General features: G+C 42.9%; 1 protein-coding gene across 5 annotated transcripts in view; it reads left to right on the top strand.

Moving 5' to 3' along the window:
- Satb2 (SATB homeobox 2) overlaps positions 1 to 7,078 on the top strand; it is a 177,255-nt gene extending 170,177 nt beyond the window's left edge. For all 5 annotated transcript variants that reach the window (XM_036173833.1, XM_036173831.1, XM_036173830.1 and 2 more), the window contains one exon: positions 6,246 to 7,078. In XM_036173833.1, coding sequence (XP_036029726.1) covers positions 6,246 to 6,725 — 480 coding nt within the window. In that variant the 3' untranslated portion in view covers positions 6,726 to 7,078. The remainder of the gene's footprint in view (positions 1 to 6,245) is intronic.
- Positions 7,079 to 17,437: the final 10,359 nt, after the last annotated feature.

Raw genomic sequence — 17,437 nt, 5'->3', positions numbered from 1 at the left:
TATATAAAAACGACCACAAAGTCTTGGCTTATTATAAGTAATCCAGTTCACCCCATAATGATACAGTGAATTATATACTTTCCTAAACTTAATCATTCAAGATCTTACTTCCTTTCCTGCAGGCAAGAACCATTATATTTTACACATGGCTCCCAGCTGGTTTTCATTGAGGCCTTCAAAATCTATTTGAATGCGGAGAGCTTTAAGAGGAGCGCTTTATCTCTCTCTGTCAGCTTTTGTCATGGTACCGTGAGGTCCTTCTGTTTTCCAAGTATTTAGCTTTAAGGCAGAGGGGCAACATGTGTCTATGTTGTGACTGTGCTTCGTGACTGGTCAAGGAGCTTTACAGCTTAACTGGGAAGTGGGCATCCCTTTCTAATGTATTTACAACATTCTTCCTGCATCATTATGGTCATGTGCATTCATGTGTGCATGTGTCATGTTTCGGCCCAGAGAGGTTTCAGGAAATAAATACAAAGGAACTTATCAGGGTTTGAACTTCCAACTCACTTGTGTCCTACCTATAGCTTACTTATTCGCCAACCCTTACTTATTGGATCTAGAACTTTTTATTTAAAAGCCATCTGAATTAATAAGTGTAATTATTGTAGATACCCCATAAGTATTTGATGAAGGGATGTATTTTTTTTTTTCCTCTGTCAACTCAAGGCTAATTGTTTTACACACAATTCCTTTTAGGTGTGGTAAATGCCCAAGCTGAAGAAGGCAGTCATCCATTAAATGTAAATACTATTCCCTTGAGGACATTTCGGGCTATTTTACACTAATGTTCCTGTTTGGGATACTTTGATGAGGATCCAGTAACACATTATAAGCTGACTATTTTGGATTTAGTATATGGGCGTACGGTTATTTGCCCTTCTTATAAGAGTAGTGGTTTACAGCTGGAGCTCTGGTTTTAGCTAGAGTGGATGATATGATCACAGGTCTCTTAAGGTACTACATGCCCCTGATGATAGGATGCCGAGCCCTCCATGCTCCAGTCCTGGCTCCATCTCTCTTCATTCTCACTGCTTGTTGGCACAAAGCTGCCCACCAGTACTTTCTGTGAGTGTGGAAGTGCCTAGTGCCTATGCTGCCCTTCTTGATGTACTCAGGACCCATCCAAGCTCTTGAGAAGTAGCTAATGTGATTGAAGAACTGAAGTTTTCTTTTTTATGTTTGATTACTTTAAGTGTAAGGGGAGGTCTGGAGAGAGAGCTCATTTGTTGAAGTGTTTGCCACATGTACTAGGACATGAGTTCATATCCAGAACCCACGGTGGTGTACTTGCAATCCCAGCACTGAAGGGGCTGAGACAGGGGATTCCTGGGACTTGCTGACCAGCCAGTCTAGCCTCCTTGGTGAATTCCAGACCTATGATTGACCCTGTATAAAAAAAGGGTGGGTGGGGGTGGGGGGGGGGTAGACTGCACCTAGGATAGATACCCAAGGCTGAGAGACCTCCACACATGCTCACACATTTGCACACTCATGAAATAAATGTAAAAGGCTGCATGCAGCCATGGCTGCTGTGTTGGAGAGCACAGCTCCAATGAGCTGGCTTGTTTCACGGATGCTGCATGCTCGTCCTTTCCCTCAAACCTTTTCTTTGCTTGCCCTGTCTGGAGCACTTTGCATGCGTGGCCCTCGATTCCTTCAGACCTTGTACCTACACTGCTTCCTCGGTGAGCCTTTCCCGTAAGTACAATCTTGAAGCGTTTAGGCTTTCACATCTGACTCCTGTCACTGAACAGTAAGCCTGTGGTAGTTCCCCACTGGGATGATCAGCCCAGCTTCTCTGTTAGTGAGTATACTCTGGTTTATGCATTCTACCACTGGGGACGCATTCTTTCCAGGTTGGGGATTTCATGACTAAAACTCCCGTGACATGTCTTCTGGAGGGCACAGTTTTCTTTTTGGCATTAGATAGTACATCTCTGTGTGTGTTATTGTAGGTTTATATGTGACTGTAGTTTTTAAAAACTAGCCAGAACAAGGATGTCATGCCAACTTGGAAGGGGGGAAAGCTCCTGGGCCTCCCACACAAAGAACTAAAGGCAACTATGGGATGAGAGAGAGGGAGAACTAGATCTGCCTAGGGAAGAGCACCCCAATATTAAATGGTCAGCCCCCAAAACATGCACACAAATAATAGTATGCAGGTGGAACAGACTGTGTGTATGTGGGAATAGGCACATTCTCTCTCTCTCTCTCTCTCTCTATATATATATATATATATATATATATATATATATATATATATATGTATATATATATATATATATACATATATACATATAGATATCACACACACACACACACACACACACATTCAAGAACAAGAGGCCATGAATTTGAAGAGCAAAACAAGAATAAGAGAGGAGAGAGGAAGTAAAGGAAGAGGAAACTGATATAATTAAAATCTCAAAAAATTAAGAAATTAAAAACAAACCTAGTCATCCATAAATAAATGCAAAAACTGCCCAGTAAACTCAAGAATTGAATAGCTTGCAAGAGTGTTCACCAAAAATCAGTGAAGTGACTCCCATGGTACTTGATGGAGACAGACTAACCTTGACTCATTCTACTTACTAAAAGGGAACAGATAGCATGCTATGAGAAATTCAGGCAGGAAAGTTAAGACTCACTGAAGTGAGTTTATAAACCTGTCCTGTGAGAAAGAAGGGAGCTGAAATTATTTGTGGGAGACAGAGGGGAGAGAGAGAGAGAGAGAGAGAGAGAGAGAGAGAGAGAGAGAGAGAGAGAGAGAAGAGACAGAGAGGGGAGAGACAAAGAAGAGACAGACAGAGAGGCAGAGAGAAAGAAGGAGAGAAGTGAGAGACAAAGAGAAGAGAGATAGACAAAGAGGCAGAGAGAGAGAGAGAGAGAGAGAGAGAGAGAGAGAGTGAGTTGCTGCTAACCTTTAGAAGAGAGGAATTTAGAGTCTTAGATTGATTGAGTTTCCTCTTGGTGAGCACCATCCTGTAAGTGAGACCATCTTGGAGATGTGGCGCTCTACTTCCTGTTTGCTCCAGGCACTGTCTTCATCAAGGAAAGCCACACCCAGGAAGATTTCATGGACTTTGGATAGATGGGACATTGTGTAGATCTTTTGCTGGAAACCTTCTAGAGATGGTAGCTCTTTGTCTAGAGGAGGCAGAATATTTTGGAAAAGTAAAGAGATTTGGGATAAACAACTGGGAGATCATTCTAACCCAGGTGTTGTCATCTGTGCTGTGGGTGGGAGGCAGGTGGCCAATGGCAAGTAGCAGTGGAGAAGCCAAAGACCCGTTCGGCAACTTTAGAGATGTTTGTCCTGTCTTGTGCATTTTGACCTTTGTTTTCATGTCTGTTAGAAGATGTTAGAATTGATCCGTAACTATTTCATGCCTCTATTGTCATGTCCACCAACCCGCTCTTCTGTATTGCTTCTTGCTCAGCAGCTGCATTTCACTCTATGGGGAATTTTTGTTGCTAGCATTTCTTTTTAGAAAGATCTTTCTGTTCTGTGATGGGCAGTGTCCCGTGGGAGCCCACTGTTCTCAGCCTGGCATCTCCCTGTCCTGATGGCCAGTTTAGAGGAGTATCCTATGATGCAGTGTGTTTCCAGTAGGTTCCTGGTCCAGACCACTCCTTCATGAGGAATTGTAGGATTACAGTTTAACTTAATCTGTTTTAGAACTGCCTGTAACCAAATAAGCATTGAGTAAGCACTTACTGTTATTATTGTTACTGAGTTTTTCATATTGATCTCCTTGGTGCATTTGTATTACTATGCTGTATTCTAAGAAATGAGGGGAAATGAGTAGTCCAACTGGTAGGGCCTAAGGAGAACAAATGCTATCATGCAGAAAGATTACAGTAACTTCAAAGTATAGTTTTGGAAAGTCTCTTTAAATCTACTCAGTGCACAATGGAAAGCCCCTTAAGAACCAATCTAATTATTCAATTAAATGGAACCGTTCTGCTGACTTTTACTACAGAAGGCAAGCATAATTTAGAAAATGGAGCATTTTAATTCTCTTTTGTTTTCCAATTAACACGGTTGCTCTAATAGGGACCACTCATGCTTGAGCACATGTCCTGCTAGAACGTGCTCTGTCCCTAATTCCAGTCCCCTTCCTCACCAATCTCCGAGACCCTCACCTGTTGACACCGAGGCGTATTTACTGCCATGCTCACATGGCCCACATCATGGGCCCTGAGCACATATCTTCCTGCCATCAAAGCCACCACGGAGAGCTGTGGGAGCCCACAATGCAGCCTCCCTTTCCCTGGCGGGGATAATTAGGATGTTGGAGTAACAGAACTCTCACTTTTTTTGCTGATGCCAGCTCACCACATCAGACCACATGAGTTTGTTCTTAGTTGAAAGTGGTAAAGAAAATGCTAAGAACATTGCCTTAATTGGTCAACACTATTTGGATGCTAGTCCACTGTTTTATAGTCCTTTGTTTTCGATTTCTTTCTGCCATCAGTCACCACAGCCTACTACAGGAAGGGATCTCATTATGTAGCCCAGGCTGGCCTTCTGTTGGTGACTCTTTATTTGCAAAGTCTCCCAAGAGCTTATACAGCTATGGGCCACCAGGCATGGCCTCTCACTGGACTTAGGCCTTTTCTGTTGTTGCCATATTTTATCTCCTCTACTACTTATTAAACTCTATAAAAAACTGCCACTTTCATGTTGGTGAGAAAGTATGCTTTTCATCATAGACCTCCAGGACTAGAGAAAATAGCACAGATCTTTTCCCTTGTTATTGTAGAGGATCTTGAGAGGAAGTTGGTCACTGTCTGAGCACAGGAAATGTGATCCTCAGCTCTGTACATGACCTCACATGTCTTAGCCGGGATGGCTGCAGCTGCTGCCTTCAAGTCTTCATAAAGTCTTGTCCCAGGCCCGTGATGAGTGCTAAGGAGGGGCCTTCAGATAGGCTCCTTGTATCACTGTCTTTCCATAGACACACTGATGTATTAATATGTTTGTAGTAGAATAGGGAGTTATTTCATGCAGTGATAATACTGACGGTGAGGCTCAGGGTAGAGTTAGGGTTTTCTTTTATGTTTAAATGAATGTGTAGTGTAGGTAGAGATAGAAAAGAGGGCTACCTATAAAAAAGAAAAAGAATTACTTCAATTTTAACAGCCATCTAGTAAACCTTGCAATTAAAAATTAAAAAATAGAAATTTGGAAGTATTCTCAAAACAGAGGGTTAATTAGCTTATAGTAAAATGCCCATCTAAATGTGTCAATTAAAATGTAAAGCATGCAGAAGTTATATCTTTAAACTACTTTGAAAATTTACATATATCATATTTAAAATAATGATATTTAAAGAGCGAAAACTAGAAGAAGATGAAGTTCTTCCCACTTCTCCATGGGATGTGGTTTCTGGTTCAAAGGACCATCGATTTCTCTCTAATCCCCGATGAGTGATGGCTGTGGGGGTGATAATGATTTTACCACTCACTGCAAGTTTGCACCGAGCCGGGGATGGGCTGACCATGATCTCCTGGGCCAAATCCCGTCTTAGCCGGTACAGCCCAGCTCATTGGCTTACACTGAGTAGCACTGAGCAGTGACTAGCCCCTTACTGAAGAGGTCCGTCCCTCCTTTCAGAACACTGTAATGTATATACATCATCCATTTAGTATCTAGAGTGGTCACTTTCTTAATCCTTCTCTGACACATGTTGAGATGGTGGTTGGAAGACTTGCCCAGCTTGCCCAGCTAAGCAGAAGAGTCTGAAGTTGAACTATGGTGTTTCTGTCATTAGTGTATCATTTGGTATGGTTAAAGATGATCCAGAGCCATGCCCCTCAAGGAAGCCATGCTCCAGATGACCTCAGCCAACAATCAAAATGCTGCTTTTTGCAATTCATTTGATTTTGTTTGTTTCTTTCTTTTTTGTTGTTTTGAAACAAGGTCTTGCTAGTCTGTGCAGGCATCAGACTTACAGTGTAGCCCAAACTGAACTTAATTCATGGAAACCTCCCTGCCTGGGCCTCCTACCTGCTGGCAGTGTACGTGTTGCACCACCTTGCCCACCCCAAATGACGCTCATGAACCACACATTTTATAGATGAGAGTCTAAATCTTCAGAAATGATTTCTTCTTTCCAAAGATCTGACTTTACAAGTGACTAGTCTAAATGCAGTGTGTGGGAGGTAATACATGTTGCAAACGTTTGCAAAGCATAAGATCCCAGTCACACTAATTTTCTCCCCCTTCTGATTATCAGGCTCTTCATCGGCAGCAGTCGCAGCCCACCAAGGAGAGCTCCCCTCCCAGAGAAGAAGCGCCCCCACCACCTCCTCCAGCTGAAGACAGTTGTGCCAAAAAACCTCGGTCTCGCACAAAGATCTCCTTAGAAGCCCTGGGCATCCTGCAGAGCTTCATCCATGACGTAGGCCTCTATCCTGACCAGGAAGCCATCCACACACTCTCAGCCCAGCTGGATCTCCCCAAACACACCATCATCAAGTTCTTCCAGAACCAGAGGTACCACGTGAAGCATCATGGGAAGCTGAAGGAGCACCTGGGCTCCGCGGTGGACGTGGCAGAGTATAAGGACGAGGAGCTGCTGACCGAGTCGGAGGAGAACGACAGCGAGGAAGGGTCGGAGGAGATGTACAAGGTGGAGGCCGAGGAGGAGAACGCCGCCGCCACCGCCACCTCGGAGAAGAGCAAGGCCACGCCTGCTGAATCCGACCAGAGATAATGTGAACTCCACCAGGCAAAGCAATACATGGGTCCAAGGACTTTCTGTTTTCATTTCCTTAAAAAAAAAAATCTTCTTGGCTTTGTTTTTAATGTCTGTTTTATTTTTCTTACCCTTAATGGCAATTCCTCTGTTGCACAGGATAGCCTACAGACTTGAGTAAGCTCGGTGTTCTGAGTCAGGCGCCGCCTTGGCAAAGACACTAAGTGTCAGACTTTTACAACTGACTGGACCTGGACCGTAGTAATTCTCGTCACAGGAGACTCTGCCTTCATTCTCCTTGGACTTACGGAAGAGACACCAGGCAAGTTCCAGGATGGAAAGACCCACGAAATAAATGAAGGAAGCTACGAGTGTGTGTATATGTATATGTATATATCTCTATATTTACATATATATATATATTAAAAATCGCATGGGACAGAGAACTTTACAATCTGAAAAGAATAGACTGTGAAATGGGTTCTTAGAAGACTTGTTTATGTATAAAAACAAAATACCACTTCACTGAGTTGCTTTGGCTTTTTGAGACACTGCGGCCTGCTCTCAGGGTGGGGTGACTATTTTTGAATTCCTATTTATTTTGTGTGTTGGTCCCTGGTTTTTTTTATTATTATTATTATTTTTTAATTCTATGGCTTCCTATCTGGCAGCTTAAAGGGTAATTTTTGAGGTATGTATTTAATGAAATAACACTGCCAAAAAAAGTGAGAGACAAGAAGGCCAGAAGAGAGTGAGTGAGGGGAAATCAGGGCGTGTTAAAAAAAAAAAACGCTACAAGACAAATTACTCTTAAAGACATAATGCACACTTTAAAACAACGACTCAACGCGGTGGCCGTCCACATTCCGTTACCAAGCGCAGACAGATGCGCCCTGTGGAATTCCCAGCCAAGTTCAGTGCAGAGGGAATTTGACCATTAGTGCAGTCTTGGAAAATAACATTTTGACGTGGGACTTATGGGAATTCATGCTATGAGCCGCATTTTATTGTGAAGTTTCTTTACCTGCTTGTGGCTTCAAATCTTAAAATTATTAAGCCTGTTCATTTTAAATTGTTGTTACTGGTTTTGTTTTGTTTTGTTTTGTTTTGTTTTTTTTTTTTCCGTTTTGTTTTGTTTTGTTTTAAATAGAATCTAGTTCAATGTAATGTTAAGTTAGAGAAAGAAGTTTCTGCCCGGGTGTTTCCTCTTCTTCAGACACATTCCGTCCACTTTAGCCAAGCCTCCGCAGACCCCGAGCTCACGCCTCCACGCCTTCCCCTGCCACGGCAGCCCGAACAGGAACCTGGTTTAGAATCCATTTCGCACCCCCAGGCAATAGAGTAAGTGGAGCGACGTCCTCAGAGTCACCTACCCCTGGGAAAAGGAAATAGTGTCTGGGTGCCCCACATAGCGCTTCCCTTACGTCAAGCAGAACTAATGCCGACGGGCTGTTCTGTGGAAGGAGCGTTAAAGCTGCAATCTACTCCACTTTGCCAAATCTCCTTCGGTTTCCTATTAGAAACAGTAGCAATTCCCTTCCAGTTCCACTGACAGTGATCGCAGGAGGAGACCTGCCCCTTCTGGACCGGCCTCCAGAACCTACTGCAGGCTTGAGATGGCCACACAGCAAGCAGTCCCCCACAGTTGGATTTTGTTTTGTTTTGTTTTGTTTTCGAGTTGTATCCTCATGCAACCTTGTCAAAGACCTCATGCAATATCACTTTGAAATTTATTTTCTGTTTACTACACAAACATTGTAATATAACTGTTAATACTATTTATATATTTGAAAGGTATAAGAGGTAGGAGTTTAAAAAAATAAACCTCTATGTGTAGATATTAACTCAGAACTTACACTCTACAGGGAGAAGACACGTTGCAATACACGCTAACTCTGGCCTCTTAGTAACCTCTGGAGTTCTCAAAGGGACATTTTCCTGTACTTTTTCGAATAATGATGTTTAAAAAGCGGTTACCCTGACACGGGCGTCGTGTATCTTTACAAAAGGATGGCTGTTTGCAGTTGAGGCCTGGGCCTGCCCTTCCTGTTCTTGTAGCTGCTGCAGCTTTAAAGAGAGTTACTGCTTCCTGATCTCCGAGTCACTCTTTCCAAATTGTCTTCTGACACCGTTGCTGAAGTCACCCTGTACACGTCCTAGGCACCAACTTTTTTTTTTTTTGCCAAGCTCTTACAGGTGGTTCATCGATCGATGGCATCCACATTTGGTATCTTTTACACTTCAACCAAAAATTTATTAGGTATTTTTCAATGCTAAGTCTTGCCTTTTATTTTTTAATTTCACTGCCAAGTTTGCAGTGGTTTTCAGTGAATCTGTGGGCATTTTAGCCTGTGGTCTTGCCAGATCTTTGCGAATTACAATGCATATATGTCTATTTATTCAATATCTGTCATATAATATCTATTTGGAAGAAGAAACTTTCTCTTGTAGTGCCTCTTGACAAAGCACAATTTCCCGCCCTTTTTTTTTTTTTGTGAAATGAAGAAAAAAACAAACAAATTGTGTTTTATTGCAGTATCAATAATGTGAATAAGGATTAACATATTGTAAATGTTCTTTTTTCCATGTAAATCAACTATCTTTGTTATCACTAAGTGATAATTAATTTTTAACTTATGTGCATTGTTAGGCTGTTAGAATTTTTTGGTTGTTAAAATAAAACGCATTCAATAAATCTGACTTTGTTTGTCAAGTACTTTACTGGGCGCTGCCCTTCTTTCCCATCTTAATTCCTCACTGGAACAAGACCTGGAGAATCTTTGAAAAATCTGCACCCTTCTTTTAGAAGTGAGACCTCGGTACCCACAGATGCAGATGTTTGCATTCTGTTCAGTGCATGGCTTTAACTGCACATGTGAATTGTGTGTGTCTTTCAGCGTAGATAAACACATGCACGCTCACATGCTGGCGTGGGCAACCCCGAGAGCCGTTCATCCCATCGCCTTGTCCCATACAAACAAAATTCAAACGCACAAAGATATATTTATGGTCTCACTTCTTTATTTTTCTAGTGAATATTTTCTGTTTATAATTAAAAAACCACAAATGACTGCGTGTCAGGAAACTTTTGGAGCACATATGTCCATGGTTAATGGACGTAATAAAAGTCTTTTATATTTAGAGCTCGGGTACCATAGTGTGTGCAGAGAGGAATACCACAGGGATTGATGGATCTGAGAAATGTGTGAAAATGATGCTTTAGAAAGTGCTCGCGATGGAAAAAATTACTCAGAAGACCAAAGTTAATAAAGACAGAGCAAGTGTTTGGCTGCAGAGAAAGTAAACGAAGAGGTGATTTGGGCTTTTAGATATTCTTGATTTTTTTTCCTGCCTATTTTCTTCTCTTACCTTTTGGCTTTGGTGGGTGTGCGGATGACCTCTTCTTCCCTTTTCCCATGATGCTTTGTAGCCCACATGCCATGTAGCTCTGTCTAAGGACAGTCAGTTAAAAACTGGGTCTTTACAGAAATGCAGACAGCTCAAGGCTTTTAAGAATAATTAGAGCCCAACTTGGGGTGACCCCTAGTCTCAATGCAAATGTAAATGACTTCTGGTTTGGGGGATGCAGCCCAGGAAAGAAAGCACCAGAGGGAAACTGGACTTCTAACTCAAGTCGCTTCCACATTTCCACATTCTTTTGTCTGTTGAGAGGCTGGGGTTCATCAGAGATAAACTGTTAAGTGAAAGCTGCCAGCAGATGGATCAGCTGCTTTGCCTGGGGGACAGACAGTTCTTGTACTGTCTTCTTCTATTTCCGAGAAAACACTACCAGAAGAGCCACCACTTCATGGGGTGAACTCTGGTTACAAGACTGAGAATCGTGATCTAGAATGGTTTTGGAAGACATGGCTACATATGTAAGAGGGAGGGTGGAACAAGAAATAGTGACTCAAACTAAGCCTCTAAGCCTACAAATAAAGGAAATGGCTGAAGTAAGTGGGCTTTGCCAAGTTGTCAGAGGGAGCCTCACCTCTCAAGCATAGAGTTCCATTTCTCCAGTGCTTGTTGCTCTGCTCCCTCTTTCTGGTCCCACATAACTGCTGGAGCTCTGGCCATCACCTCCACCTTCCAAAGACATGGACAGAGCGAGGGGTAAAGATTAGCATGCTCCTAGTGTGGAGATTTTCACAAACCCGCGTCTGGGAGGGAAGTGTTTCTGGCTGTGCCATTAGTTGCAGAAAAAAGAATGGATTTGGAGAGACAACTAATAGCCTCTGCCCCAGACGATATCCAAAAAGGATGTGAAAAGTGTTAAGGAGAAGAGAAAGAGGCACATCTTCCCTAGTAATCTTCCCTGGATCTTTTTCTCCTGCTCACCCTGCATTCATTATCCCCAATCTTGGATTCATCCAGTCTCCCCATTATGAAGTCCTTCCAGAAATGTTTTGCCAATGTTGCAAATCCTATGGTCAGATAGCTCTCTGCATCCCACCAGTCATGGATCTCACGGCATGTTGTGGTTTCTGTGTCAAATGTGTTCCTCTTGAGCCCCTAGCCTTGACACTACACTCCAGTCATAGGGTTACCTATACCCTAGGACAGTGCCAGTACATGGCCAACAGAAAAGATTCTTTCAGATAAATAATAATAATGATAATAATAATAATAATAATAATAATGGCTTATTACATATTTGATAAAGGTTGGGGATATAAAGGATGTGTGAAGACCTGGTTTTGATCTCAGCACTATATAAGATGGGTATGATGGGACAAGCCTACCATCCCAGTGCTCAGGATATAGAGACAAGAGGACCAAAAGCTCTCTCACTACATCATGGGTTTGAGATCAACCTGTGGTACAAAAAAAGAAACATTTTAAAACAAGGTATGCAAAATTAGAGACAGCATACAGTGAAGAGGAATGCACATGTGCACACTCGTAGACATGCACACACACATGCATACATACAACAACAACAATTAATGAAAAAAGAGGCTGTGAAGTTGAAAAGGCAAGGATAGGTGTATGGGATGGTTTGGCGTGAGGAAAGGGAAGGGGGCCTGTGACATACTTAAATTGCACACACCAAAAAATTAAAAGGGGAAAAAAGTGACCACAGAGTATCAAGAAAGGCCCTGTCAAGCCTTTCCCAGGACTTTGTCCTTGTCCTTCAGCTAGCCTGGGGTGGAGTGGAAGGAGGGGACTAAACTCCTGGTTCAAAGTGGGTTTTGTTTTCTCTGACATTTAGAGAACTATTCAAGATTTTTTATTCTTTCTAGGTCTTTCCAAAAGGTGAAAAGTGGAAAGCTGTGGGGTGAGGATGATACATTTTGTTTGAGTTAAGGATATGCATACACACACACACACACACACACACACACACACACACACACACACACTACATTTTCCTGTTGTTTTTAATATACTCTGCAATAAAGCCCAAGAACCAGGCGTGGCAGCACATGTCTGTTAACCCAGCACCCAGGAGGCTGATGAAAGAAGATGTCACAAGTTCAAGGCCAGTTCTTGTCTGTAGTGGGATCTTGTCAAAAAAGAAACAAAGCTATTCCTAAAATGACCCACCTTCCAAGGTCCTGGCCGGTGGGACGTTCTTTCCTTATCTCCCAGTTCTCATCTACGCTGCTCGCTGGACAGTCAGAGACAGCCCTTGTGTGGCTAGTTTACATCTCCCAGGTCGGCGTTCATAAAGAAAAGCCCTAAAGACTTAAGGGGGTTCAGGAACCAAGATAGCTGGGTTGTGGGTGGCCTCACCAGTTCCAGGTCGTGTGACATTGACTAAGTTACGTCTCTAAGCTACTATCCTTATTTAAAACCAATGGGTGGGCTGAGTGTGGAGCTCAGCCACTGAGCACATGCTTAGCATGGACATAGCCCTGAGCCAAACCCAAATCGGGGGTGATGAGCACCTGACCAAACCAGTAGGGTTATGGATGCTCCAGTGGTTGTGAAGATATTTGAAACCCGGAAGACTGACAGAAATATCACATGCTGCAAGCAGAACTTGCCAAATCCTCCTCCAGTATTCATTCTAATTCATCTTATTTGTGAGCTTGTAGGAACTCCCATGAAGCAGGGTGATGCACACACTTTCACAGAATTTATGACACACATCAAGTGAGACTTCAAGATAGGAATGCTGGGGCCAGTTCAAGTGATCTGCAAGGATCTCTGGAGCACAGGTAGTGGCCTCAATTTTTAATGCAGAATCAAAACATTTCTGAATGTATTTAAATTAATTATTGTAAGCCAGACAGGATGGCTCCCATCTGTCTGCAATCCCTACACTCAGTAGGACAGGCAGAAGGATCACTGTCCGTTTGAAATCAGTTTAAACTACACAGTAAGCTTCGGGCTGACCTTAGCCGTGGAGTGAAACCTGTCTCAAAATCAGTGTGGAAGGTTTTTGGTTTTGTAACATGTGAGGGTGACAGTTCAGGGCACACTGAGAATGTCAGAGTCATCTGTGTCTATAGAGCTTAGTAGAAACGAGCACATCAGAACTATGTTACTGGTGGTCAGGGTCTGACCCAGGAGTCTCTTAGTGCCTTCTTCAAGAATGAAAAAAAGGTGCACACACACAGGCTGTGAAGTAGCGAGGCAACTCAGTCCAAAGCAGTGCAAGAGCACAGCTCACAAAGACACAGACCGCGAAGAGTGACAGAAAACCACGTAAGTGGTAGTACTCAGGGACCCCATTGTTATCTGGGGCTCTCTCTTTTTTTGTTTGTTTGTTTTTCGAGACAGGGTTTCTCTGTGTAGCTTTGGTGCCTGTCCTGGATCTCGCTCTGTAGACCAGGCTGGCCTCGAACTTGCAGAGATCCGCCTGCCTCTGCCTCCTGAGTGCTGGAACTAAAGGCGTGCGCTGCCACCGCCTGGCTGGGGCTCTCTTTTTATGGTACATAAGGTGTTTGACTGCCAAGCTGTACAGCACAAGTGTCTCTCTGGTTTGATTGGCCAGCTTGGATTATGTAACTCTTTGTTCATTGCACACACCCTTTCCCATAAGGCATCTGATTTTAATTAAATGCATGCCCATCTATGCATGTACGTAAGGTAGTGTGACACCTAATATTGGTTGTCAGCTTGACACATCTGCAAAGAGGGACCCTCAGCTGAGGAACTGCCTCTACTAGATTGGCTTGTGGGATTGTTCGCGGAGCATTTTCTTGATTGCTGGTTGATGTTGAAGGGTCTAGACCACTGTGGGCAGTACCATCCCTAGGCAAGTGGGTCAGGGCTGTCTAAGAAGAGTAGTGGAACATAAGCCTAGACTTCGGCCATTAAAACAGCATTTCTGCTTCGGTTCCTGCCTCTAAATTCCTGTCATGAGTTCCTGTCGTGGCTTCTCAAGGTGATGCACTCTAACCTGTAATGCTTTCTGAGTGACATTCAAGGCTGGGATGCTGGCTCAGATGCAACAGGTGACAGGTGACTGGAAAGGTGGAAAGCCAACCCTCCTAGGAAGTAAATGACAGAACCAGGAAGTAAAGCCAGGACTCCAGAGCGTCCTTCTTCTTCCCAGTATCATACTACCTCTGTTTTTTGTGTCCTAGAATGCCCCAGACTGTGTGACAGAGCATCAGGAAATCGGCCTCTGTCAGTTGTGACTGGACTTACACGAGCTGATCATTGTACTTCTCCTAACACACTTCCATAATTTTTGTCTGATTGGCATTTCTGATGGACTTTCATTTTGAAGAGGAAAAAAGTCACCATATTTTTTTAAAAAAAGAAAATGCTCTGCTGGTGCAACTATGTCAGAAGATTCTGGGGTTAGTTCCTTTGTGACTTTTTCCTTAAGGAATAAAAAAAAGTGTGGAAAATTCCATGTGGAGAAATAATTACAAAATTATTCCATTAAAATTACAGGGAGTAGTACAGAGCAGGAGTAAATTGAAGAGGTAGCTGTGATGTAATCACTATCCATGAACAAAGATAATCTTACAGCACAGACTAAGGGCATCCTGGGAGACTCGGAAGCAGCTTTGGATGAACAGTTTTAAGAACTTACCTTGAGGGGCTGGAGAGAGGGTTCAGAGGTTAAGAGCACTGAATGCTCTTCCAGAGGTCCTGAGTTCAATTCCCAGCACCCACATGGTGGCTCACAACCATCTGTAATGAGATCTGGCACCCTCTTCTGTATACATAATAAATAAAATCTTAAAAAAAAAAAAGAACTTACCTTGAAACAAAAGGTAAGGAAACATTTTTTAAAATGCTACCTCTCTCCAGTTGATCATGGGAAAATGCAGTGGGCTGCCTTTCTGTCTGTCTGTCTTTTACCAAATTTGCAGTTAGATAAAGTAACATTTAAGACTTCCAGTTACCTTGTCCATAAAACCAGACTGGCTGTCTACATGTCTCATAATCAAATAACTGTGGCAATATCTAGACTATTTCTTTTTGTCCTTCTTTTTCAAGGAGAAGGGAATCGGGAAGCATTCCAATGTTCTAGCTGACTTACTAATCCAGGTGAGTTTTAGCATCAGGATAAGATCCAATGTCTAGATTTAAAAAGAAAAAAAAAAATTTGTGCCCAATTTCTGCCAAGTTAAAGAATCCAAACTGACTCCCAGTGATGTGCCCCATCCATAATTTCTCCTCTGTCCCTTCTCCTCCGTCTCCCTTCCATCCTCTTTTCTTCCCCTTCCTCGCTCTTTGTTCCTGTCAAAAGCTATATGATTTTCCTTCTTAATTAGAACCAAAATGAATGTAATGTCTTGGCAGTCTTTTGAAAACTTCAAAATGTTTAGACACTAACAGCCCCGCAGCTTCGCGCTCTGCTGTCTCAGGCAGATCCCATCTTCTCTCCAGCCTGAAACCCTCTGGGTATCCCTGGGTCCCTTCCTTGGTCTTCCTTTACCTTTTCTACTCAGCACTATGACACTTCATGAACACACATGCTCCCCAAGTTCAGGGTTCCATCTGTCACCCAGACCTTTTGAGCAGTTAGTAGGTCTGTTTGCATCCTGAACTTCCCTGCTTGGGCAGTAGGTTTAGCACCTTCTCCTCACAAATTGAGTTGCAGGAACAGTCCCCAGTGGATGTCCCACTTTTACCCTGTCCAACCTGGAGGGCTGAACAGGGTACTTGTGATGACCTCTGCAGCCCTTTGTGATGGGACCCTTTCCTGGCATCCTTTCTGGCCTCTTTGCAGTTGGAACATGCTCCGGGTTCCACTTGCTGCTGCTCTCTTTCTTCAAAAGCATTCTCCTTTTCCTGATGCCCACTCATTGTGTCTCAACACTGTCTTTAGTCTGGCCAAAGCCATCTCCAGGAGAAGAGCAGAGATTAGGGAGACATGGGACCAGGAAGGTACCCTGCACCCCTGAGTTTGGTTGAAGTCTGTCGCCAGCTGAGAGTCAAGAATTCCAGCCCAATTAGCAAAATTGGTTGCAAAGAGACCATATCCTTCCTGTATGTAGAAGTATTTTGAACAATCATGATGAAAACTCAGTGAGCCAGGCTTAAGGCCTAAGCCTTGAACTCTTTGAGGAAAGGTGTGTGTCTTGTTTGAAAGCAGAAGTTTCCAGAAGCTGTCTCATAGTACAATGACTCAATGTATATTCTTGTTTTCTATGTATATTCTTGTTTTCTATAATTTTGATTTCACATGGATCTTAGTTTATGCATCTGTAAAAAAATTGTACAAAAGGGATAAAACTTTTATCTGACTTTGAACTGTGTGTGTGTGTGTTTATGTGTATGTGTGCCTGTGTGCTTACCTGTATGTGTGTGATTGTGTGTGTGTACACCTATGTATGTGTGTGTGTATGTGTGTCTGTGTGTGTGTGTGTGTGTGTGTGTGTGTGTGTGTGTGCATATGTAGGTCCCTTGGAAGTTAGAAGAGGGTGTCAGACCTCCTGAAGTTAGAGTTATATGTGCTTGATGCTGGTGCTGGGAACCAAATCCAGGCCCTCTGGAAGAGCAGCAAGCACTCTTATCTGCTAAGCCACCTCTCTAGCCAACCACATTTGAAAAATCTGGAAATATTTGTTTAAAATTGTGGTATTTGCTGGGTGGTGGCGGCGCACGCTTTTAATCTCAGCACTGAGGAGGCAGAGCCAGGTGGATCTCTGCAAATTCAAGGCCAGCTTGGTCTACAGAGCAAGATCTAGGACAGACACCAAAGCTACACAGAGAAACTCTGTCTTGATAAACCAAATAAATAAAAATAAAATTGTGGTATTTGACTTTGAAATGCATATGCATCATTTGGTAATATAAGAATCAAGCAATATGAAAATACAAGGAAAAGTGAGGTAGATTCCTGGTTAATGGGGAGGCATGTGTCCTCCGAGGCCTGGAGGTCTTCCTGTCAATTACAACTAGTGATAGCTTCAGAGAATCCTGAGTCCCGACTTCTGTGCCCCATGCGACTGACTCGGAGGAACGTGACTGAGGGTAAGTAAACCTGCCATCCATTATTTTGGATTCACATGGTCACTGTTAGACATTTTTAGTGGCAGAGCAACCAAGCAGATAATCTAGGGCAGTGGTTCTCAACCTTCCTAATGCTGCAACCCTTTAAATACAGTTCCTCATGTTGTGGTGACCCTAGACATAAAATTATTTTTATTGCTATTTCATAACTGTGATTTTGCTACTGCTATGAATAATAATGTAAATATATATGTTTTCTGATGGTCTTAGTTGACCTCTGGGAAAGGGCCATTTGACCCCCAAAGGGTTGTGACCCACAGGTTGAAAACCATTGACTTAGGAGAAACCATGTTGTAACCAAT

This window comes from Onychomys torridus, chromosome 23 (genome assembly GCF_903995425.1).
Source record: "Onychomys torridus chromosome 23, mOncTor1.1, whole genome shotgun sequence".
NCBI classification, from domain to species: Eukaryota; Metazoa; Chordata; class Mammalia; order Rodentia; family Cricetidae; genus Onychomys; species Onychomys torridus.
This window is presented reverse-complemented; position numbering and strand designations above follow the sequence as displayed.